The following is a 22,135-nucleotide window of genomic DNA, read 5'->3' as shown; positions in this document are numbered from 1 at the left end:
AATCTTTGAAAAAGTTGAAAAAAAGTTGAAAAAAAAAAGAAAATTTAAACCAACAGTTTTTTTAAAAGAAGTATTGGGTAGCTCGAGTGCCATATATATATATATATTAAAAAAAAAAAAAATAAAAAAATAAAATAAATGGGTAAAGCAAGTACCTTTAAACTTGGTACGTGAACCACGTCTCCATACTGGTCTTTTGTGAGTACGGTCAGCAGGGCTGGCCATCCGCATCTCATGTCCTCCCTCGAGTACAGCAACTCTGATCGTCCAGGGTCGACGTACGATTCCGGCTGGAGCCATCTCGAGAGACGCCCTCCGCTCGTTCCAGGTGCGCACTGTACGAAATCCCTTAGGAACAGACGCTCGTTCGAATGACAACTGCAACATAAAATTGTGTTTAGATTAATAAAAAACTGAAGTTATTCGGTTAAGGGCAATTTTTGTCACTTCTAAATTATTTACTATTGTAGTTTCGGTTGATTTTGAACTATTCTGAATGAACGATTAGACGAGGAACGCTGAATGATTTCGTAACGAACACAAATTACTAAGAATTTTTAATGCTTGTTTGGGGCGAGCAATTATTGTGAAAATTATTAATTTAGAGAGTGTAAAATCAACAATCTTTTAATACTTCTGTCTGTGAGTGTTCCTCTCTCTCTTTCTCCCCACTCGCTCATTCATTCTCGCACACACTCTCTCGCTAATTGACTTACTCATTCAATCACTTATTCACTCACAATGACTCACTCACTCTCACGCTATTCATTTACGCATTCATCACTCATTCATCCACAATGACTCACTCACTTAATTATTCCCTCTCTCTCACTCTCACTTACACTATTCTCTTGACTCATTCACTTGTTTTCCCACTCATACTTTTTGTCACTCATTAACTCACTCTCTCTTTAACTTATACATTTACTAACATTCTTTCTTCGACTCTGACACACTTGCTTTCTCATTTATTTACTTATTCACTCTATTTGTTTGTTTGCCTGTCTGACTCTGTCTGGCTCTCTCTCACCACTCACTTATTCAATCACAATGACTCACTCAGTCACTCTCACTAATTCACTTACGCACTTAATCACTTATTCACTCACAATGACTCACTAATTTATTCACTCACTCTCTCGCTAATTCACTTGGGCATTCAGTCATTTTCACCCACAATGACTCACTCACTTGATTACTCTCTCTCTCTCACTCACCTAAACTATTCCCTTGACTTTCATTCACCTGCTTTTTCGCTCATACTTTTTGTCATTCATTCATTCACACCAACTTTAACTCACTTAATTACTCCACTCTCTCTCTCTCTCTCTCTCTCTCTCTTACAGTATTCCCTTGACTTTCATACACTTGCTTTCTCACTCATACTTTCTGTCACTCATTCATTCACTCTTTTTTTATTTTAACCACTCATTTACTCTCTCTTTCACTTATACACTCACTAACACTCTTTCCTTGACTCCCACGCACTTGCTTTCTCATTCATTCACTTATTCATTCTGTCTGTTTTTTTGTCTGCTTGCCTGTCAGTCTGTCTTTCTGACCCTGTCTCTCTCTCTCTTTCCCTCTCCCTCTCTCTCCCTCCGTTCCTCTCTCTGTCAGTCTCCAGACGATAAAAATATCCACCGCTGAAGATGCTGCTGAAACGCTTCTGTCAGACAACACAGCGAGGATAGATAAAAACAGGAGAGAGAGAATAATAAGATAATAATGTCAGGTCAGGAGAAAACGTGGACTTGACAAGAAAAAGAGATAAGTTATATAAAACTAATAAATAGTTTTAAATAAATTAAATAGGTATTCATTTTCGTCAATTACATAAGGAATGAGCGGGCTTGAGAGCAGAATAAAAAGCGAAATGTTGCGGACCAGACTATGTTTTTATTAAATGACACAACACCTTTCTACAACGAAGAGACTTATTTTGGTCTACAAAAATATAATTTAATTTTAGTTTATAGTTTGTAGTCATGGACATAATTTTCTTTACATCTGACTATAATAAGTTGTATTTTTGTCAAACGAATATTATGACTAAAAAATACACACACACCACACATTGTGACTAAAGGTTTTTATGACCCTTAAAGCAGTCAAACAAGCACCGGTTAATACATACTTTACAGTATCAAAGGGCCGAAATCGTCGTAATAAAATGTAAATTAATTTAAAGTCTTTCTGCAGGTGTTACACTGATACAAAAAGCTCCACACAACTCCAAGCTAATTGTAAGACCGATTACTTCTTTAAGCTTTACCCTCTTCGCACCTAATTTATGAATATGATCATAAGTTTCAACTAACTTTGTCGGAAACTGAACAAAAAAGAAAATTTATAAATAAGTGTATTCTTAAGACTCTGATTAATTTCACTAGTTTCGTGGTCCGCTTGACCAATCTTTCAATTAATTAAGGGTTTTATTTGAGATAAAAAAGTCAGTGTCACGAGGGGGATTCGAACCCACGACCTTCGGCTAGATACGCCGATACTCTACCACTTGAGCTATCGTGACTTCGATCCACTCGGAAATGAAAAAAAAAATGGCGAAAAGGAGGGAAAATTGAAAAGATGAGGTTGAGATGGGAAGTTAGTGCTGAGTGGATCGAGGTCACGACTGCTCAAGTGGTAGAGTAGCGGCGTATCTAGCTGAAGGTCGTGGGTTCGAATCCCGCCCGTGACGCTGACTTTTTTATTTCAACTAAAAACGTTAATTAATTGAAAGATACTCTGGTTAATTGGTCAAGCGGACTACGAAAACTACTGCGCTCTGATTAATGTTGCTAATGTATTATTTATGCATGCCCTATTTATGTAGTTTCTTACAGATAAACAAATAATTTCAAAAAAGCTCGCAATCCGTGTTTTGTTATCTTTTTAGCAAAGATAAACGATGTCCCAAAGTTAGCACTTTTTTATTTATATCTCTTTATCATTTAATTCCGATAAGACAATAACCGATGGGTTCGTTTTTTTATCTTCCTTCCATGAAAAATTGATGAGTAAATTTTTACTACGTGAGACAAAGAAAATTTGAAACACAAGCATATTTTCAACTATGAGATTCCTTATGACCAAATAGGAAAAACAAAATGATCGAAAACGACCAAGTAGACATTTTTACATGTCAAATCGTTCCAACATATTTTTTTAGCGTTTGTTTAACGAGAAATTAAATCACAATCGGTGTGGAATGCTGTTGCAACGTAGAACGTTCTTGAAATTGATATTGCCAACACGTAACACCGTTTGATCCCGTTTAAAGTTGACCCACTGTGGACCTCGGGTGCTTCATCTTTCGACACAATTACGTATATTGTGTTATCTAGAAACATGGTTTAACCGAAAAACGGGTTTAAGCAAAAATTGAATTGCATGTTCGCAATTTTTAACAATAGTAATTGGATTGTTAACGAAGAGGAAAGTTTTTCAAACATTATTATTACACTTTACAAGAGTATCGAAATAATCGAATCTTTGACTCAGGATATTTAAAATGTGTGTTTGTGTGTGTGTGTGTGTGTGTGTGAGAGAGAGAGAGAGAGAGAGAGAGAGAGAGAGAGAGAGAGAGAGAGAGAGAGAAGATTTGAAGTTAAGATAGGTTAATTTTAATTTAAAAATAGTTAATTTGAAGTTAAAATGGGCTTGTTTGTAATTAAAAACGGTTAATTTTTATGTAATAAAGGCTAATTTGTATTTAAAAAGGTTAATTTGAAGATAAAATGGTTCAATATGCATTAAAAGAAATAAATTGAAGTTAAAATGGTTAATTTATATTAATTTATTATTTGATAATAATTTAATATAGTTAATTTATATTATTTGAAGATAAAAAAAAAGGTTATTTTGAAATTAAAAAGTTACTTGAAGCTAAAATGGGTCAGTTAAAAAAACAAACAAAAAAACAAGGTTAATTTGAAATTAAAATGGTTAATTAGAAATTAAAAAGGATAATTTAATGTTAAAATGGGCTTATTAGAAATTAAAAATTGTTAATTTGAAGGTAATAAAGGCTAATTTATATTTAAGAAGGTTAATTTGAAGATAAAATGGGCTTATTAGAAATTAAAAACTGTTAATTTGAAGGTAATAAAGGCTAATTTATATTTAAGAAGGTTAATTTGAAGATAAAATGGTTCACTATTCATTAAAAGAGTTACATTGAAGTTAAAATGGTTAATTTATATTTAGAAAAGGTTAATTTGAAGATAAAAAAAGGTTAATTTGAAATTAAAAAGTTAACATGAAGTTAAAATGGGTTAACTTAAAAACAAAGAAGGTTAATTTGAAATTAAAAAGGATAATTTGATGTTAAAATGGGCTTATTTGTAATTAAAAACGGTTAATTTGAAGGTATTAAAGGCTAATTTGTATTTAAAAAGGATAATTTGAAGATAAAATGGTTCATATTCACTAAAAGAGTTAAATTGAAGTTAAAATGGTTAATTTGAAGATAAAAAAAGGTTAATTTGAAATTAAAAAGTTAACTTGAAGTTAAAATGGGTCCATTTAAAAACAAAGAAGGTTAATTTGAAATAAATTTAAAGTTAAAATGGGTAAATATGAAATTAAAAAGGTTAAATGGAAATTAAAAAGGATTAACTTGACGGAAAAAAGCTATACGCATAACGTCGGCAGCCACATGAAAACGTGCAAATACGCGCACGTGCGTGTTCGTTGTGTAACAGTAGGAGCGAAGATCCGTCTAACTTTGTTGAAAATTGACAACAAATCCCAGGGTCGTTTCAACTACCTGGATCTTTCCATAAACCTTAGAAAACGACCAGGAAATTTTTTTACAAATAAAAAAATTAAATATTTCAATGAATTAAGGCCGATATTTCGTCTATCATCAGTGAGTTTTAATCCAGAGGTAGTGTGTGTTCAGAATTTAGATTCAGCCGAACGAAAACATACGAGTACGTGCACGTATGTGTTCCTTGTCTTACAGACTGAGCAATGTATGTATGATAATCAGGCGTTAAGTCTTTATCAGGTACATATGAAGATGTTTATAAAAATACTAAAACATCTACATATGTACCTGATAAATAAATTATAAACTAACTCAGTGAGTAGTCAATTTTGAATTATCAATTCGACTATAGTTATATGTTTTTCGTATTAGGTCCTGAATATATTTACAAATGAAACGAAAGCTTGGCATGAAGTTGGAAGTTTCTATGTTTCTGTGACCTAGCACTTGATTATCACGCATAAAAATCTACACGAGGTCCATCCATCTCTTAACAATATCAGATTGAACAATAATTTGACTAACGAAGGGACAACAAATTTGACAAAGAAGTATTCGAGAGAAAATTAGTTTAAGAATTTAAACTGGCTGGGTCTTTCCATAAATTATGGAAAACTGATCTAAGGTGCTCCCTTGAAAAACACCAGAGAGGTCGAGGTAACATGGAAGAAACGATCAAATAAGTATGATTTTAGAATTAGGTTAATATATCTGTTTTTTTTCTAGCTGGATAGGAGTAACAGCGTGTAAATATTTAAAAAAAATTGAACAAAATTTTGTATGGATTTGAAATTGAGCAAATTTATGTTCACATTTTAAAAGAGAAATAAGTCAATTTTTGGTTCTGATATTTTTCCATTAAGCCTAAAAATTTCTAGCCTATTCAATTTTGTATTAAAACAATAAAATATACTTGAACTTGAATTTTCTTTTGAGTATGTACAGGCAAGACTTGACGGTTTGTCATGAATCGAATTTTTTTTTCAGGCATTGAAATTTTAATATTTCTTTTGTGTAATTTTTAAAAATTTATTTATCAGTTTAAATATTATTTGATTGTTGTACTTGAGGGAGAATTGATGTAAGGAGCGAGTAGATGCAAGCTTCGCCTCCCCCCGTTACGTAGCGAGTGGGGCACCGGGGGTGAGTGGGGATGGGGGGACAAGCCCGAGGGAGAAACGACATGTTTCATCCAGTGCCAGTCTGCTATCAGTTGTCGAAGGAAAAGCAGTGTGTCAGAGCAGGGCGTATGTGCCGAGGGTGACAAGTGTCAGAGTGTGTTTCAAGTGGTGATCGTCCTCCTTCTTCTTCTTCTGTATATTCGACTCTGTCCATTCCTAGTCTCGGAACCCTGAAACTGGTCGACGAAGATAACCAAAACATGCATGAGTCATGCGGTTCCACATCGCCTTTATCAAAATCGTCCTCGTCCCCATCGTCGTTCTCGTCAATCAGTGCAGGATCGCGGACGCAATCTGTCAAAGGACGGAATGCTCCTGCGTCCCTCGTGGACCCTCTGGAGTCGCCGCTGCTTGCCTATTCCGCCCGAGACAAGTAAGAAAATTTGGAAAGGAAAAAAAACAACTAACTTTTAACAACTAACACTAACTTTTAAAGCCTTGCTTCAAGTAGTGTTGTAAAGACTAAAACGACTAACATCAAATTAAGGATCCATATCAAAGCCTACAAAAAATTAATTTTCCATCACCAAAATTAACCAAAACAGACTCTCTTCTAATAAAATAAAGATAACAATAAAACAAAAACCCATTCCTTTCTTGTTTTAATTTTTTAAACTTTCAAATCAACCAGTACTGAAAATAACAGGTTATTTTTATAATAGTCTGACCAGTACATCGGTCATATAGAATCTTATACTGGACGTTGTACAATTTTAGATGCCAATTTTAAAATATTTTAGGGTTTTTTTAATTGATAATGCCCTATTTGCTAGGATTTAAAAAAAAATTGGCGGGGGCGATTAAACAATGTAAGAAACTTTCTTAATCAAGCTGATAGGAAACCATTTTGAAACGATATAAGTACGTGTATACATCAAAGAAATTCTTTGTTTATGTTTTATCCGCGTATGTATGTTAAGTTTTAAACTGACATCGCTGATTTTTGTGGAATAAAACACAAAAATAATATCATTTCGATCTGCTTATCCTGGCAGTTTTGGCCTGAAAAAGACCAAACTGCACTTTTTTTACGATCATTTTGGTCCTTGCTTCTTTGGCCTGACTGAGATTAAACTATTGGTTTGTTTTTTTGTTCGTGTTTCGATCACAAAAAAGTTCCAGAAGTTCTTTTGTCAATTATTTAAAGAAACAGACATTTAAGAAAATCATGAAAACCCTCCTTGAACTTTGCTGAACCCTAAAAAAACTCGCGAGACTTAAAATATAAGGTTGATAAAATTAATGTACTTTAAGTTTTAACCAGTCATTGCAGTTTTTTTTGGGAAATAAAAACGGAAATAATATCATTTCGTTCTGCCTATCCTGGCAATTTTGGTCTGAAAAAGACCAAACTGCACTATTTTATGATCATTTTGGTGTGCTTATCATCGCTTCTTTTAGTCTGACATAGATTAAACTATAGGTTTCTTTGTTTGTTCGTGTTTTGATCACAAAAAAGTTCCGGAAGTTGCTTTGGCCACTTATTTGAAGAAACAGATACTTAAAAAAAATCATGAAAACCCTCCTTGAACTTTGCTGAACCCTAAAAAACTCGCGAGACTTAAAAGGTTGACAAAATTTATATATTTTAAGTATTGTCACAGTCATTGCTGTTTTTTTGGAAATAAAAAACGGAATAATACCATTTCGTTCTGCCTATCGTGGCAATTTTGGTCTGAAAAAAAAACCAAACTGCACTTTTCATGATCATTTTGCTCTGCTTTTCCTAGCTTCTTTTGTCTGACAATGATTGAACTGTAGGTTTGTTTCTTTGTTCATGTTTTGTTCACAAAAAAGTTCCAGAAGTTGCTTTGGTCACTTATTTAAAGAAACAGGTAGTTAAGAAAATCATGATACCCTCATTGAACTTAGCTGACCAATAAAAAAACTCACGACTTAAACTATAAGGTTGGTAAACTTCATATATGTTAAGTTTTCTCACAGTCAATGCAGTTCTTTTTTGGAAATAAATACGGTAATAAAATCATTTCGTTCTGCCTATCCTAGCAATTTTGGCCTGAAAAAACCAAACTGCACTTTTTTACGATCATTTTGGTCTGCTTATCCTCGCTTATTTTGTCTGACAATGATTGAACTGTAGGTTTGTTTCTTTGTTCATGTTATGGTCACAAAAACGTTCCAGAAGTTGCTTTGGTCACTGATTTAAAGAAACAGATACTTAAAAAAATCATGAAAACCCTCCTTGAACTTAGCTACCCTACAACAACTCACGAGACTTAAAATAAAAGATTGATAAACATTATGTAATTTAGTTTTGTCACAGTCATTGCAGTTTTTTTGGGAAATAAAAATCGGAAATAATATCACTTTGGTCTGTCTATCCTGGCATTTTTGACATGAAAAAGATTAAACTGCAGTTTTTTATGATCATTTTGGTCTGTTTATCCTCGCTTCTTTTGTCTAACATAGATTAAACTACAGGTTTCTTTCTTTGTGCGTGTTTTGATCACAAAACAGTTCCAGAAGTTCTTTTGTCAATTACTTAAAGGAACAGATATTTAAGAAAATCACGAAAAACCTCCTTGAACTTTACTGAACCCTAAAACAACTCGTGAGAATTAAAATGAAAGGTTGACAAAATTTATATATTTTAAGTATTGTCACAGTCATTGCTGTTTTTTGGAAATAAAAAACGGAAATATCATTTTGGTCTGCTTATCCTGGCAGTTTTGGCCTGAAAAATACCAAACTGCACTTTTTTAGTATCGTTTTGGTCCTCGCTTCTTTGGTCTACCGAGATTTAACTATAGGTTTCTTTGTTCATATTTCGCTCACAAAAAGTTACCTAAGTTCCTTTCGTCGCTAATTTAAGGGAAAAGATATTTAAGAACAAAAAGAAAGACAAAACTATTCGGGGACTTTGCCAAATCCAAAAAAACTTGCGAGGCTTATAGAATCACGTTGGTTGACTAAACGTTTGTATTTTAAGTTTCAAACACACATGTCAATGTACGGAGAAAAATAGATCATATTGGTCGGACAATCCTAGTTTTTGTCTGAAAAATACCAAGCTACACTTTTTTTACGAACATTTTGGTCCGGATATCCTCGCTTGTTTGGCCTGACCCGGATCAAACTGTAGGTTCGTTTTTTGTTTGTTTTTCATGAAACTAGGTAATTCTTTATATCTCATCCTCTCTTCTTTGGTCTGATAGAAATCAATCAAGTTAAGTTGCCTCCGATCTTTGGTCAACCTACCCTCTCTGTTTTGGGCCGATAAAGACCAAAACGTTTTTCCTTAGTTATGCTCTGTCCACAAACCGTTCCTGTTGTCGATTATTTATCGCAACAGTTATTGAAAATATAAAAAACTCTCTCGGGACTTAGCACTATCCTAAAACCAACCTCGAGACTTAAAAGATAAAACAGGTTAAAAACATTTATCTGAGCCTTCTTTGTTGTTTAGTTGTTAATGATCATTTTGGTTAGTCCCGAAAAAGGCCTATTAATTTTAACCTATCCTCGTTCCTTTGTCCTGACAAAGAACAAACTACAGAGTTATGTTTTTGTCCACAAAACCGTTCCTATTGCTTATTTAAAGCAACGAATATCTAAGAAAATTCAGTCTCCCTGAACTTCTCTGAAGCTTCAAAAATCCCACGAGTACTAAAAAACTAAAGAAGTATAGGAGGTTATCAAAATGTTTGCATTTTAAATTGTTTAAATCGTTGCTGTATGTCGAATAAACAATCTTGTTATCTGTAAGATAACCAAACTAACTTTATTCTTGGGTTGGATAACAAAATTTGTAATTAGGTTATTTTCGATAATTTGGGTGTGATTATCGAACTTCCGGCTTATAGTTTGGTTGTTTTGGTCTATCTTTCATCACTACAAACTACACTTTTTTCGATAGTTTTGATCTTTCTATCCTCGCCATAGTGGTCGGATCAGACAACGGGCTTTTTAACTTGGTTATTTTCGATCAATTTGGTCTGTCTAAACTCACTGTTTTGGTCTGACAGAGATCAAAAAACATGCTTATTTCCTTATGTATGTTTTGTCTACAAAATAAGTTACAATAATGCAACATAAATTTGACATATTATAGGGTTAATGAAAAACCCTATAGAAGAAAAAAAGGGGTAGGTTAACAATGTCGCCAACTTAAAACTTTGCAGTGGTAACTTCAAATTGTTCTGGGCAGAGTCCGGGTCAAAGAATAACTTTAAAAGGGCGAAATATCACAAAATCACAAAGCTTTCAGATACTATCTCCATGAAGAATTTTCTATATGAAGTGGGTACAAAGTTGGGTAGAGAAATATATTTGTTGTGTAATTAAAAGTCTCAATTATCATAAATAAACTTATTTATACATTTTAGACATGAAAGGCTCTGAAAACGGAACAATTCACGACTCGAATTTCTTTTTCGTTCGGTGTTCTCATATACGAGACGTGATTCGGGCAAATTCCCTGGAATTAAACGCAAAGGGGAACCCGTTTTATCCCACACGAACCGGGATCCAGTGCAGCTTCGCTTTGTCGGAAGTGAAACTTGAAAGGATCAGCTAGAGGAGACGGAAGAGATGGGGAAAAAAGTAAAAAAAGGAGCCGAGTCGAACACAATTTTCCTTTGCCATGTGCCGACTGCACATTTAATCTTACCCCGGGGTTTTTATCTGGAACGATAATTCCGGATTGTGAATCATTCTTGACCAGTTGTCGACTTTGAAAGTCATCGTTTTTTTAAATTTGCCTCGAACGAAACGTCCCACACGGCTAAACCCCTGATAACACTCTTCCATTTTACAAAAAAAAAAAAAAATCAATCCCTTGGATGTTTAAGTTTCTTGCAAGTTCATGCACATGCAGGAAAGAGATTGGACAAAAAGCTGCCAATAGTAAAACAAATATTGAAATCCTTGGCTTGCCCAATTTGTTGTTGAATGATGTCACATGTTGGACTATTTCGTGAAGTTTTTGTTTGTAAAATGACTTCGGTATTGTTTACCCTTCAAACAGCCCGAGAGGAAGTAAAGTTTTGTTTGTCTTTCATTCTTCACTTAGTAACTTTACTCAAGGTTAAAAAAAATTGCTAAATATAAATTTTACATTATTCAAAAATCTCGAGATGCGGTCTGGTGTGACGTAGGTTTTAGAAAAACATTTTCTTTATCGTGCCTACGTTTCGATCTTTATTGAGATCATCTTCAGGGCTCAAAGTGTTTTTTTCTGTGTAATTGTGCCATTCTTGCGCGTCGTGTTGAGAGTGCCCATAAATTTTGTCTTTACCTATGAAACAGGTTGGATTTTTAAAAAACTGTATATTATATGTTGTGCTGATTATTTTTTACTGTCTTGGATTGCTAATATTTATGATTAAAAATAAATAAATTAATTTACATTTTGTGAAAATACGAAAAGAATCGAAGGAAGAAAAATTGAAATGATAGTATCAAGGAGATTTAAATTTTGTTTACTTTTTATTTATTTTATGCCATGTAAAAATATCACAATCATGAACCGTCATGCTTATCATAAAATATTGTTAATGAAATATTTATATGGGTGGAAAGAGTTAAGTCTTGCTTTGCTCAAAAATTTAAAAATTGCCATACAATTTTTTCTTTCGGTGATATTTCGTAAAACCATCAATCACGAGAGTCGAGTATTACTTAAGACGGATAAATAAGCCGGGAGGAAGTTGGACAAACGGGGGTCTTCCTCGCAGGTCCCGAGGAACTTTTTCCCACCCTCCCTGTTCTAGACTACGCATCAATCAATCTGGTGACCCCATTAGCTTCCATTCTTCACAACTTCGGGCCGTTCGAGGGTGTTCGCCGTGAAGTCGGCGATTTACCAAATATGAAATATTTGCACTTTGGGAGGCTTAGGGAAATCGACTGGAATCGCTCAAATCTGAATATAGGCCGACGGTGATTTATTAAATTTGAGCTGTATGTTTTTTTGTCTTAAAAAGATCGCGAAAACAAGAATTAAATAGCTTATTTCTAACGTTTTGCTGTCCACATTTCAACGTTTTTTGCTATTTTAACTATCCCAATGTACAATCTAAGTAAAACTAAAAATATTTAAAAACGTAGCTCTTCCTTTTCAATTTTCATCCTTTGTACTTTATCATATGCTGTGCACAATTTAACCAAATTCTATTTGCAAAGTTTGACATATGTAGAAAAGATGATATTGAATCATCAAAGTTCAGCTTAAAGGTGTAGACCTAATAGATGAAAATTTCTCCCTGGATTTTACAATTACTTAGGGATTGGACCTGGCATAGCGTAATTGGGGTTGTCGTGTAATTATCAAGCATGAGAAGAAGTGTTTCATTTTAAAGCATATTGATAGATCTTAATAGAATATTTGAGAAAATGGTTGAAAAAAGAAAAACTAAAAGTGAAGAATGGTTTCTAAATACGCTGAACTAGCTTTACTATGCAAGTAACTGGCAAAAGCTGTAGTTATACAATTTAGGTTTTTGCTGTTTCCGATCGTTTTTTATCGGTTTGGACCTGAAAAGAGTCAAACTACACATTTGTTCCAAGCGGGTTTGGCCTGGCAAGAGGAGCAAACTATATATTTTTTTGTTTCGTTGTTTTCGATCATTTTGGTCTATCCTCGCTGTTTTGGACTGATACAAGCAAAAATACTGGTCTGTAGTTGAGTAGTTTTCGATCATTTTGGTTTATCCTCGATGTTTTGGACTGATAGAGGCAAAAATACTAATTCATTTGTTTTCGATCATTTTTGTCTGCCTGTCCAAGCGGATTTGCCTGACGAGAACAAACTACAATTTTTTTTTGTTTGGTCGTTTGTGATAATTTTGTTCTTTCTTTCCTCGTGGGTTTGGACTGATAGAAGGCAAAATACTCTTCTATAGTTCAGCTGTATCGATTTCGATCATTTTTGTCTGGCTTCCACATAGTTTAACATTGCAGACCAAACTATAAATTTGTTTTTTCGTGTTTTTCATTGAGGTCCGCCTATCCTCGCTGTGTTGTGTTGGCACTGATCAAACTACAGATAATTCGATTATTTTCGTTTGGCATATTTTTGAATTGTTTGTATTTAAAAGTTTTTGCTAACAAAAATTCTCTTGCAATACCCTGACAGCAAATAGCTACATTGATAGAAGATAGGTAGGTATTTTAAGACTGACATCGATATATTTTCCTTCACAAGAGGGACGGCTTTTTCCAGATTTCTTCCCGTCTTCGCCCCCAGGAAGTGTGAACGATACACGCGGGTTTTTTACACGGAAGGAGCTAGTAAACGACTCCTTGTATACGCATCGCCGGTTACGAAGGGCCACAGAGAAAAAAAAAACCTCGCCGAGGGTTGGGGACGATCGAACGGCAGGAAACGACTAGATTCCAATCCCGTCTTCCAAGTCGATTTACTGTTAATCTCGCAATTAGAAACAAACAAAAAAAGTGCTCCACTTTTAATGGTAAGCCGATAGGAGCGAGGCTCGGGCCCGTCAAGTCATCTGGTCGTGATTTAGCTGGCTTCATTTCCGGCCGGGCCCGCTTCGGGATCAGAGGCCAAACAATAAACCGATCGTTAATTTTCGGTGCCAGTGAACCGCGAACTGGGGCACGTTATTGTTAGACTTATAATTTAAAAGAAAGCATGAAGATCTTCTTACACATCTCACATACAGATTTACATGAAAGTATTTTAACAGCATACATTCATAACAATGCTCAAACATGAAAACTACAATATTGACATTTACTAAACTGAAAAACGCCATTAGGATAGAAGACAAGAAGAAGAATATTCTGATATTCCCTTCTGGCCCATTACTCTGGCTGGAATTGTTAAAATTGGCCGACATTGAACCTTTCAGTCCTGCAACGCATCTCAGTCTTGCGGTTTTTCCATTCGTATCCGAAACAATCCATTTCAGCGTTGAGTTAATTAGCTGGCAGACCAGCTATGATCATGATTGCGAGGTCACTTCGTGATTCATTTTAATGAATCTAATATGAACGGCATTTTCATGGATAATAATGGGATGGTAAAAGCGAAAAGTTTAAAAGAGGGAGAATACTTTTTCGAAATTTGGCATTTAAGAAAACAAACAAAACTTTGTGTATATGAGAAGAAAGACGTGAGTGAGTGAGAAGTTGTGTCAGTGAATGAGTAAGCAAATTTACGAAAGTCAAAGAAAGAGTGTGAGAGAATGAGTAAGTGCAAGGTTAGTGAGGAAAAAGGTGAGAGGGTGAGTGAATGACACAAAATGTGAGTGTCCAGAGTCAATGAAAGATGGAGAGTGTATAATTGAGCGTGCGAATAAGTGAGAGAGTAAGCGAATGAATACGGGAGTGAATGAGAAAGCAAGTGAGTATGTGAATAAGTGAGGGTATGTGAGTAAAAACGTTAGAAAGTGAGTGGAATGAGTGACAAAATGTGAGTGTTCAGGGTGAATGAATGGGAGAGAGAATATAATTAAGAGAGTGAGTGTGTGAATAAGTGAGAGTGTAAGTCAATGATGAGAAAGCAAGTGAGTATGTGAATAAGTGAGGTTGTGTGAGTAAAAAGTGAGTGACTGGACTGAGTGACATAAAATGTGAGCGTTCAGGGTGAATGAATAGGTGAGTGAATGAGAAAGCAAGTGAGTATGTGAATAAGTGAGGGTGTCTGAGTAAAAAAGTGAGAGAGTGAGTGAGTGGACTGAGTGACATAAAATGTGAGTGTGTGAATGAGTGAGGGTGTGTGAGTAAAGAAGTGAGAGTGAGTGAATGGAGTGACATAAAATGTGAGTGTGCAGAGTGAGAGTGTGAATAAGTGAGTGAATGAGAAAGTAATTGAGTTTGTGAATAAGTGAGGGTGTGTGAGTAAAAAAGTGAGAGAGTGAGTGAGTGGACTGAGTGATATAAAATGTGAGTAATCGGAGTGAATGAATAGGAGAGAGAATATAATTAAGAGCGAGTGTGTGAATAAGTGAAGGTGTGTGAGTAAAGAAGTGAGAGTGAGTGAATGGAGTGACATAAAATGTGAGTGTGCTGAGTGAGTGAGTGAACGAGAAAGTAATTGAGTATGTGAATAAGTGAGGGTGTGTGAGTAAAAAGTGAGAGAGAGTGAGTTGGATTGAGTGACAAAATGTGAGCGTTCAGTGTGAATGAATAGGAGAGATAGTGTAATTAAAAGAGTGAGTGTGTGAATAAGTGAGTGAATGAGAAAGCAAGTGAGTATGTGAATAAGTGAGAGTGTGTAAATGGAGTGACACAAAATGTGAGTGTTCAGAGTGAATGAATGGGAGAGTGAGTGTGCGAATAAGTGAGTGAGGTAGAGAGCGAATGAGTGGCAGAAAAATGTATGTGCAGAGAGAATGAAAGAGAAAATGAGTGGCTGAGTGCGAGTACATAACAAAACAAGTGAATGAGACAATGAGTGTCAGAGTGAACGAATAAGTAGAAGTGTGTGAGTGAACAAATGGGAGAATGTGAGTGAGTCAGTGTGATATAATGAGTGATTAATTAGTGAGAAAGTGAGACAGACAGAAAAATAAAGAAAGATCGAGAGTTTCTGTGAGAGAAAAAAGGGTGAGGCAATGAAAATATATAGTCGTTTTTTATGCTTTCGACAAATCAGACTTAATAGGAAAGCCAAAATTATACCGTGTTTTTTATTCAAAGTACAAATGTTTATGATGATGGAGGACGTACGTGGTAAGATGAACAAAACAATTGGGATCAAGTTTTTGATAGTTGTTTTGATTGTTTAAATATATATTTGAAGTTTTTTAAGTTTACACAATTTCCTTGGGGGAAAGTACAGTCTGGTCGAGATCAATCATTTTTATTTTTAAAGTTATGTCGATCACCCGGAAACCCTCCATTGGTGCCAATAAGGAACGGAGAGCTGCCGCGAATAACTTGCCCGTCGTCAAAGGTAATTTCATCCTGTCGGAATAAAATAGTGCTGGGATTTTCTTTCTTCTAAGCGAGCCTAGGGGGAAAAAATTGCCGACTCCATCATTCCGCCGCGGTCACATTCTTCAGCGAGGTTGCGCGGACGCAGCGTCGGACACGGCGTTTTTTTTTTTTTATATTCAACCGGGGGTCGGTGCATATGAAACAGGGGTAAATGTCCTAGGGGTGAATTATGATTGATACATTTTTTACTTATTTTTTTTTTAACTGGGCCTTTTTATTTTTTTACTTACGCCCTTTGACCCAACCCTTGGTGGTTTATGGGCGTCCATTCTTAAGAAAGTAATTTATTATTTTTTGACGACGAAGGGGGATTGTAAGGCTTACCACCTGCTTCTAACCGTTCTTCAATCCCTTCGTTAACATCACTATTGTAAATAACACAATGCGAAAAAACATTAAAGTTATTACGAAAAGGAAAAGATAAACAGTTCCAACCGTGAGAGGATGTTATGATTTCGAATAATTGCGAGAAAAATTACGCAACTGCGCGATTATATAAAAAAAAGAACGTTTTGCATTACATTATTTGTTTCGATAATTGTACAGGGTGTAGCAAAATAATTTAGAAAACAATTTTGCACAAACGCGTAATAAATTATGAATCGTCCAAATTTTATTAAATATAACCCTTGTCTCATGTTATAACATAATAATAAATATGTTAAAATATAGAAATTTTGTTTAAATAATTATTCAGAAATCGTGAGATGCGGTCTGGTGTGATGTAGGTTTCAGAAAAACATTTTCTTTATCGTGCGAACGTTTCGATCTTTATTGAGACCATCTTCAGGGCCTGGGAGTTACAAACATTGTTTAAATTTAACAAATATGTGTGGAAAAAAGTGAATTTATACAATGCAAAAAAATATATTTTTATATTCAATCAAAGTATTTCTACTCACTCAAAGTGGCCCTGAAGATGATCTCAATAACGATCGAAACGTTGGCACGATAAAGAAAATGTTTTTCTGAAACCTACATCACACCAGACCGCATCTCACGATTTCTGAATAATTATCGATTAACGGTCACTAATCACCACACATTGGCTTAAATATTTTTCTCAATTTTGATAGAAGATAGAGGACTTCAAGGCAACATAAATATTATTTAAAAAACTATTATAATAAAAAGTAAGGCTCGGAGACTTAGGCTAAAGCCCGCGGTTGTGTCCAGCATGTAGATTGCTCGATGTGTCCCACATAATGAAGGGTACAATTCCTTGGTGCCGTATAGGGAGCGCGTAGGAATGCCACCTGATATGAGAATTGTATTTCAGCCCGGCAGCGAGCATGTGCGTTCCCTGTTCCAATTTTTGGAGGAAACAGTTGTTTTAAGTTTTGTGCCCCCTAGTGAGTGTTTCGGGTGAATGTATTTATAAGCGTGAATGTGTAGCGTGAGAGGGCAGAATATTGAGTACCTCATCGACCATCAATTAGGTTATAATATATAATTTTAAAGAACGATGGACGAATATCAACCACCCTGAGTGAATGGTACGTAAATAGTCAATAATCGTGGGCTGTATTGGACTGCCAACCCGGGGTGGGCGATTCTCGAAGCCTGTTGGTAATTAATTGTAAATTACGTACGCTGGATTGCCGGTGTACTGCGAAAAGTGATAGGCTATGTGTGAACATGCAGAATTGAGCATACATCAGTAAATCAGACAAATATCTGCCAACACAGCGTTTTGACGACCCCTATATTTCCTAGACTATTTTGTTAACGAAAACCTTAACTAAAAGAAAAATCAAAGATTTTCGTTTATCCAACATTTGGAAATGAAATAAGTCACATTGGATCAGACGATGCCACAATATGGCCACGCAACTTCTAACAATCCCGACATAACCTGTACATGATCATTAGTAAAAATTGTAAAATTTTTGTAGAAAACAAAGTTCTTTGAAGTCCTGCTATGTATAATGCCTCTCGATATTGTCGCCGGTTTTCAAATGAACCGATCTGCAAAAAGCTATATGCTTATCTCGGTAGACCATTTTATACCCGGTGTCCGTGGAAAAGAGGTTATTGTTTATGCACCTAATGTTTGAAATTTTGTTACCAGGATAATTTTATAATGAGGGAACAGCATTTATTCACGTTTTCTAATCGTATTTTCCACTTTAGCGGTCCTTAGTTCGAATTCTGGCATACCCCATGGCTTTTTATTGAGCATAATATGAAAAAGAGTAAAGTAGTTCCTTCGTACTCGACTACGGGTAGTTGAACGTTAAGCCCTCATTTGTTACTGGTATTACTTAGTTTTATGATACTTGATCGTTGTATTCATTGATCATCCCCACATGGGGTATTACCCTTTTGCGGAGTACCCTAAAAAGGAAAAAAATAGTTATTAATCCTCCTCCACACTAAGGCAAATTTTGGCTAGAAATGCTCCAAATTATGTAACATTCGATATTGACTGTGTATCATTATTCAAACAGATATCGAAAAATCAGTATATTTGTTTTTCAACTAGATAAAACCGGCAGCCAAGGACCTTCTGACTCATCCGAGTTTATTTTTGTATTCAAAAACTCATCACGCGTGCCTGGAAGGCCTGAAACCGATCCAGCCCCATTAATTAAAATGCGTGTATAAAGAAAGATTGTAGGAAAATCTAAGAACCGAGAAACGGATTGGTCACCGTTCTGAAAACGCGGTGAGCAACGCTAATGAAGTTATACGAGTCCGTACTGAAAACCGGTTTTGTTCAGGCCTTGAAACTTGGTAGACGAAAGAGCAGGAAACGAGTTCACGGTTCGGATGGCTTTGGAGAGAGTGAAATGTAATAATTGGGCCGTCGCTTTGTCCGCCGAAGGGTTCCAGACGTCAAAAGGGCCTGGAGGCAGAGGGACTATTTCTTCCAAGCTGGGAAGTCGGAGGCCAAGAACCCTGGTCGAAAATTGTCAATTCTTCGTCACTATTTAAGTACCAATTCTGAGGTCGGGCCAAGACCTTTGGCAAATTATCTCGTCAAAGATCTGAAGCACTCAACTTTTATAAGCGAAACCTTTTGTTTTTCTTTGCCGAATTCTTTTTCTTTTTAACGGAGGCGCCGATCGTCTTTGGACCCTCGTCAAATTCTTGAAAGTTTGGCACTTCTTGTCTGGACTATTTTTGAATTTGACGCTCACCGGGTGCGATCACCGTTACGCAACGACGCGAAACGCAAATTAAAAAAAAAAATCGTACAATTTGACACGATAGTATTTAAATCAGGAATAATAAGAAAGAAGTGATTGTTTAGCCTTAAACGATTCAACGGAAACGATTATGCTGAAATAGTATAAACGGTCAGTTTAAAACACGCTAACGAGTTTCCTTTATGATGAAAAAAAATACATGAATACATATATTACATAATTTTTTTCAAGACAAATTTAACACGTAATTTGTACATGTTAACATATTTTTTGTTTTGTCGGCCTGCCCCCTTAGCTTAAAACTATTGTATCCTCCCCTTGATCCACTCCATTTCTTCGTGCTGAGTACCTCGAAATTACACCCTTTAAGGTCATGCCGCAACCCCCAAAGAAAAGATTTTTACCGGAGTTTCCATTACCGGCCGTAACTTTCTTTCAATCTGCTTTTTTCCGTTTGCTTACACGATTCAGAAATTATCAAGGGCGTCGAAATCAGTCTGGGACGTGATTCGATCTGTCTCGATTTTCCAGATAGGATTTTTTTTTTCAAAAGGGTTTATATACACTGGTGGCTGAGTGGTTAGGGTATTTGCCAAATTAGACGTTCTGGGTTCGAATCTCGTTACAGCCCATTCGAATGAATCTTTTTTTGGTGGTACTAGGTCCAAAATATTATACATGTGATATTTTTGCCAATGGAGTAGCCTCGCCTGCCGTTCTTGTGCGTGTATTTCACGGTTATTATAAAATTTTTTATTTGTTTTATTATCAAAGATTATTACTAAAAAAGATCATATATATAAAAAGTTACAAAAACCAAAAGATGTCTTAAGTAAAGTAGATCAAAAAACTGTTTTTCTGGAAAAAAGCAAAACAAAATGAAATCGGATTGGCTAAGGAACCCTTCAACACCCTTAAATATGAATTTCATGGCAATAAAAAAAATTCAATTCTGGTAGGATTTTCGGAGGCAATTTTTTCGCTTGTTATGGTGTGCCATTTAAAAATTTATGACTTGGTTATTTATCCGAATTGTTAATACAAACCAATTATATTTAGTGGTCTGATTGATCAAATTATTTCTTTCAATTAATTAATCTTTATGTGTAAGGTTTTTGCTTGAAATGAAAAAGTTAGTGCCACGAGCGGGATTCGAACCCACGACCTTCGGCTCAATACGACTCTGGTTAGAGCTTAATTCGTTAGAGCAACGGCGTATTGAGCCGAAGGTCGTGGGTTCGAATCCCGCTCGTGCACTAACTTTTTCAATTCAACCAAAAACCTTACATAAAAAGATTAATTAATTGAAAGATTAAGTTAATCAATAGACCACTAAATATAATGGATATTAATACTCAATTAATTATACACAATTTTTTTCGAAATGAAATATTTGTGTCACAGGCCGAAAGCCGTGGGTTCGAATCCCGCCTGTGACACAAATATTTCATTTAAAAAAAAATTGTGTATAATTGATTGAGTATTTATATATTTAATAGAAGCTGATAAAATTTAGTAATAAAGGATATTATTTACAGTATAATGTCATGTCGCAACTGAGCCTAAGGTCATGGGTTCGAATCGCGGTCCCACTAACTTTTTCATTTCAACCAAGACCTTGCATAAAAAAGATTAATACAAACGTTGTAAAGAAAAATGTCGCTTCTTTCTTGGTACGTCAAGAAAATTTAGATTTTATGTCCTTATAATTGAGAAAATTAAGAATAAAATAAACCGTTCCCTAATTTATTTACGGGAACGAAGTTTGTACCATTTTATGGTGGTTTATAAGATTCTAAAGCCCTGTAAATTATCCGATAAATTGATAGAGTGGTTTCAAAGTTATTACAATTTTTGTGATTTTCGAATAAAATCCGGGGACAATTTCCCGGCGGAAATTTTTAGAAAAGCAAATATTTTTCGGATTTTTCAGTCTTCAGGGGATTTTTGAGTGTGAAAAAGGAATATAAACTTTTTTATTTTTGGTGCTAAACTCACTCACAAATTATGTATTTCAAGACCTAATCATAGGCTATGGCTTGCAGACAGTGAAAATTCTTAAGGAAGCTTGTCAAAAAAAACCATTGATATATGGAAATTAATAAGGGTCTTTTTCCGTTAAAGTTTGCTAGGTGTTTTAATTACAAAGGAATTCGTTGGGGTCCAAGCATTTTAAGTATTCATGAACTTTCTTCTTCTTTATTCAGGAGTGTAAATTTTAATAATCCTCGGATCTCCTACATAAATTACAGAAATTTTTCTACAAAGTCACACAGTGAGAAAGTTAAAGGGGAAAACCTGACAATTGTAAATTTAGGCCAGAAGGGATACATTTTTAATGTTTTTCTAAGTGAATTTTTTAATCGAATTATCGGAAAGCGAATGAATGTAAATGAGGCATTAAACATTTATGCGAACCCGAGATGGCTTCAAGGGTGGAATCTCTGAATGCATAAGAAGTAGAATGAGGGAGTCCTCGACATCCGAATCTGAGAATGAATCATTGAACCAATTTAAACTCACATCCTGGCTAGGGGACGTACACCAATCCATACTAAATTACGCCATATTGTCTCTTCAATCCGTACTTGGCCGATCCTTCACTTCTATTCGTATCATCCGGTGGAAGGAGAGGGCCTTTGCTCTCGAATCTGAGGCTTTGTACGAAGCCGAAAGAATGGGAACACTTGATTAATTATAACGCCGGTGGGAGAGCACATGTTCCAATTTTACTTTGTCTAGGGTGGTCCGCATATGTCTTGACGTTCGCACGTGTAATGGACACATCAGGATACAAGGTCCGACCGACCTTCCGGCGATACAACGCAAACCTTAATTTCAATCGATTTATTAAAAAGTGAAAGCTTGAAAAATGGCACGTGTAGCACCTTCGTCAATCTATCGAACCACTTGTTTGCACGGTCTAATGAGAGACATTACTAGAGAGATGAAACTATGCAGAATGAATTCATTTAGAAAGCGGAATCTCGCTGATCATCCGCGTTTCGTTCTTTACATTTAAGCACCGTGACAAGTTTCCTTTTACTTGTTCAATCATTATCAAGTCACTATTAAAAAAAATAAAATAAAATCAAATGATATTA

At 35.3% G+C, this 22,135-nt stretch overlaps 2 protein-coding genes across 9 annotated transcripts in view; one reads left to right on the top strand and one right to left on the bottom strand.

Moving 5' to 3' along the window:
• LOC106673766 (E3 ubiquitin-protein ligase MYCBP2) overlaps positions 1-22,135 on the bottom strand; it is a 321,911-nt gene that overhangs the window by 29,271 nt on the left and 270,505 nt on the right. For all 8 annotated transcript variants that reach the window (XM_024228928.1, XM_024228933.1, XM_024228934.1 and 5 more), the window contains one exon: positions 156-378. In XM_024228928.1, the coding sequence (XP_024084696.1) occupies positions 156-378 (223 nt within the window). The remainder of the gene's footprint in view (positions 1-155; positions 379-22,135) is intronic.
• The window catches only part of LOC106673769, a 40,281-nt gene continuing 24,108 nt past the window's right edge, over positions 5,963-22,135 (top strand). The window contains exon 1 of the mRNA XM_014406010.2: positions 5,963-6,325. Within this exon, the coding sequence (XP_014261496.1) occupies positions 6,164-6,325 (162 nt within the window). The 5' untranslated portion in view covers positions 5,963-6,163. The remainder of the gene's footprint in view (positions 6,326-22,135) is intronic.

Source organism: Cimex lectularius, unplaced genomic scaffold, assembly GCF_000648675.2.
Source record: "Cimex lectularius strain Harlan isolate CLEC.00 unplaced genomic scaffold, Clec_2.1 scaffold12, whole genome shotgun sequence".
Lineage (NCBI taxonomy): Eukaryota > Metazoa > Arthropoda > Insecta > Hemiptera > Cimicidae > Cimex > Cimex lectularius.
This window is presented reverse-complemented; position numbering and strand designations above follow the sequence as displayed.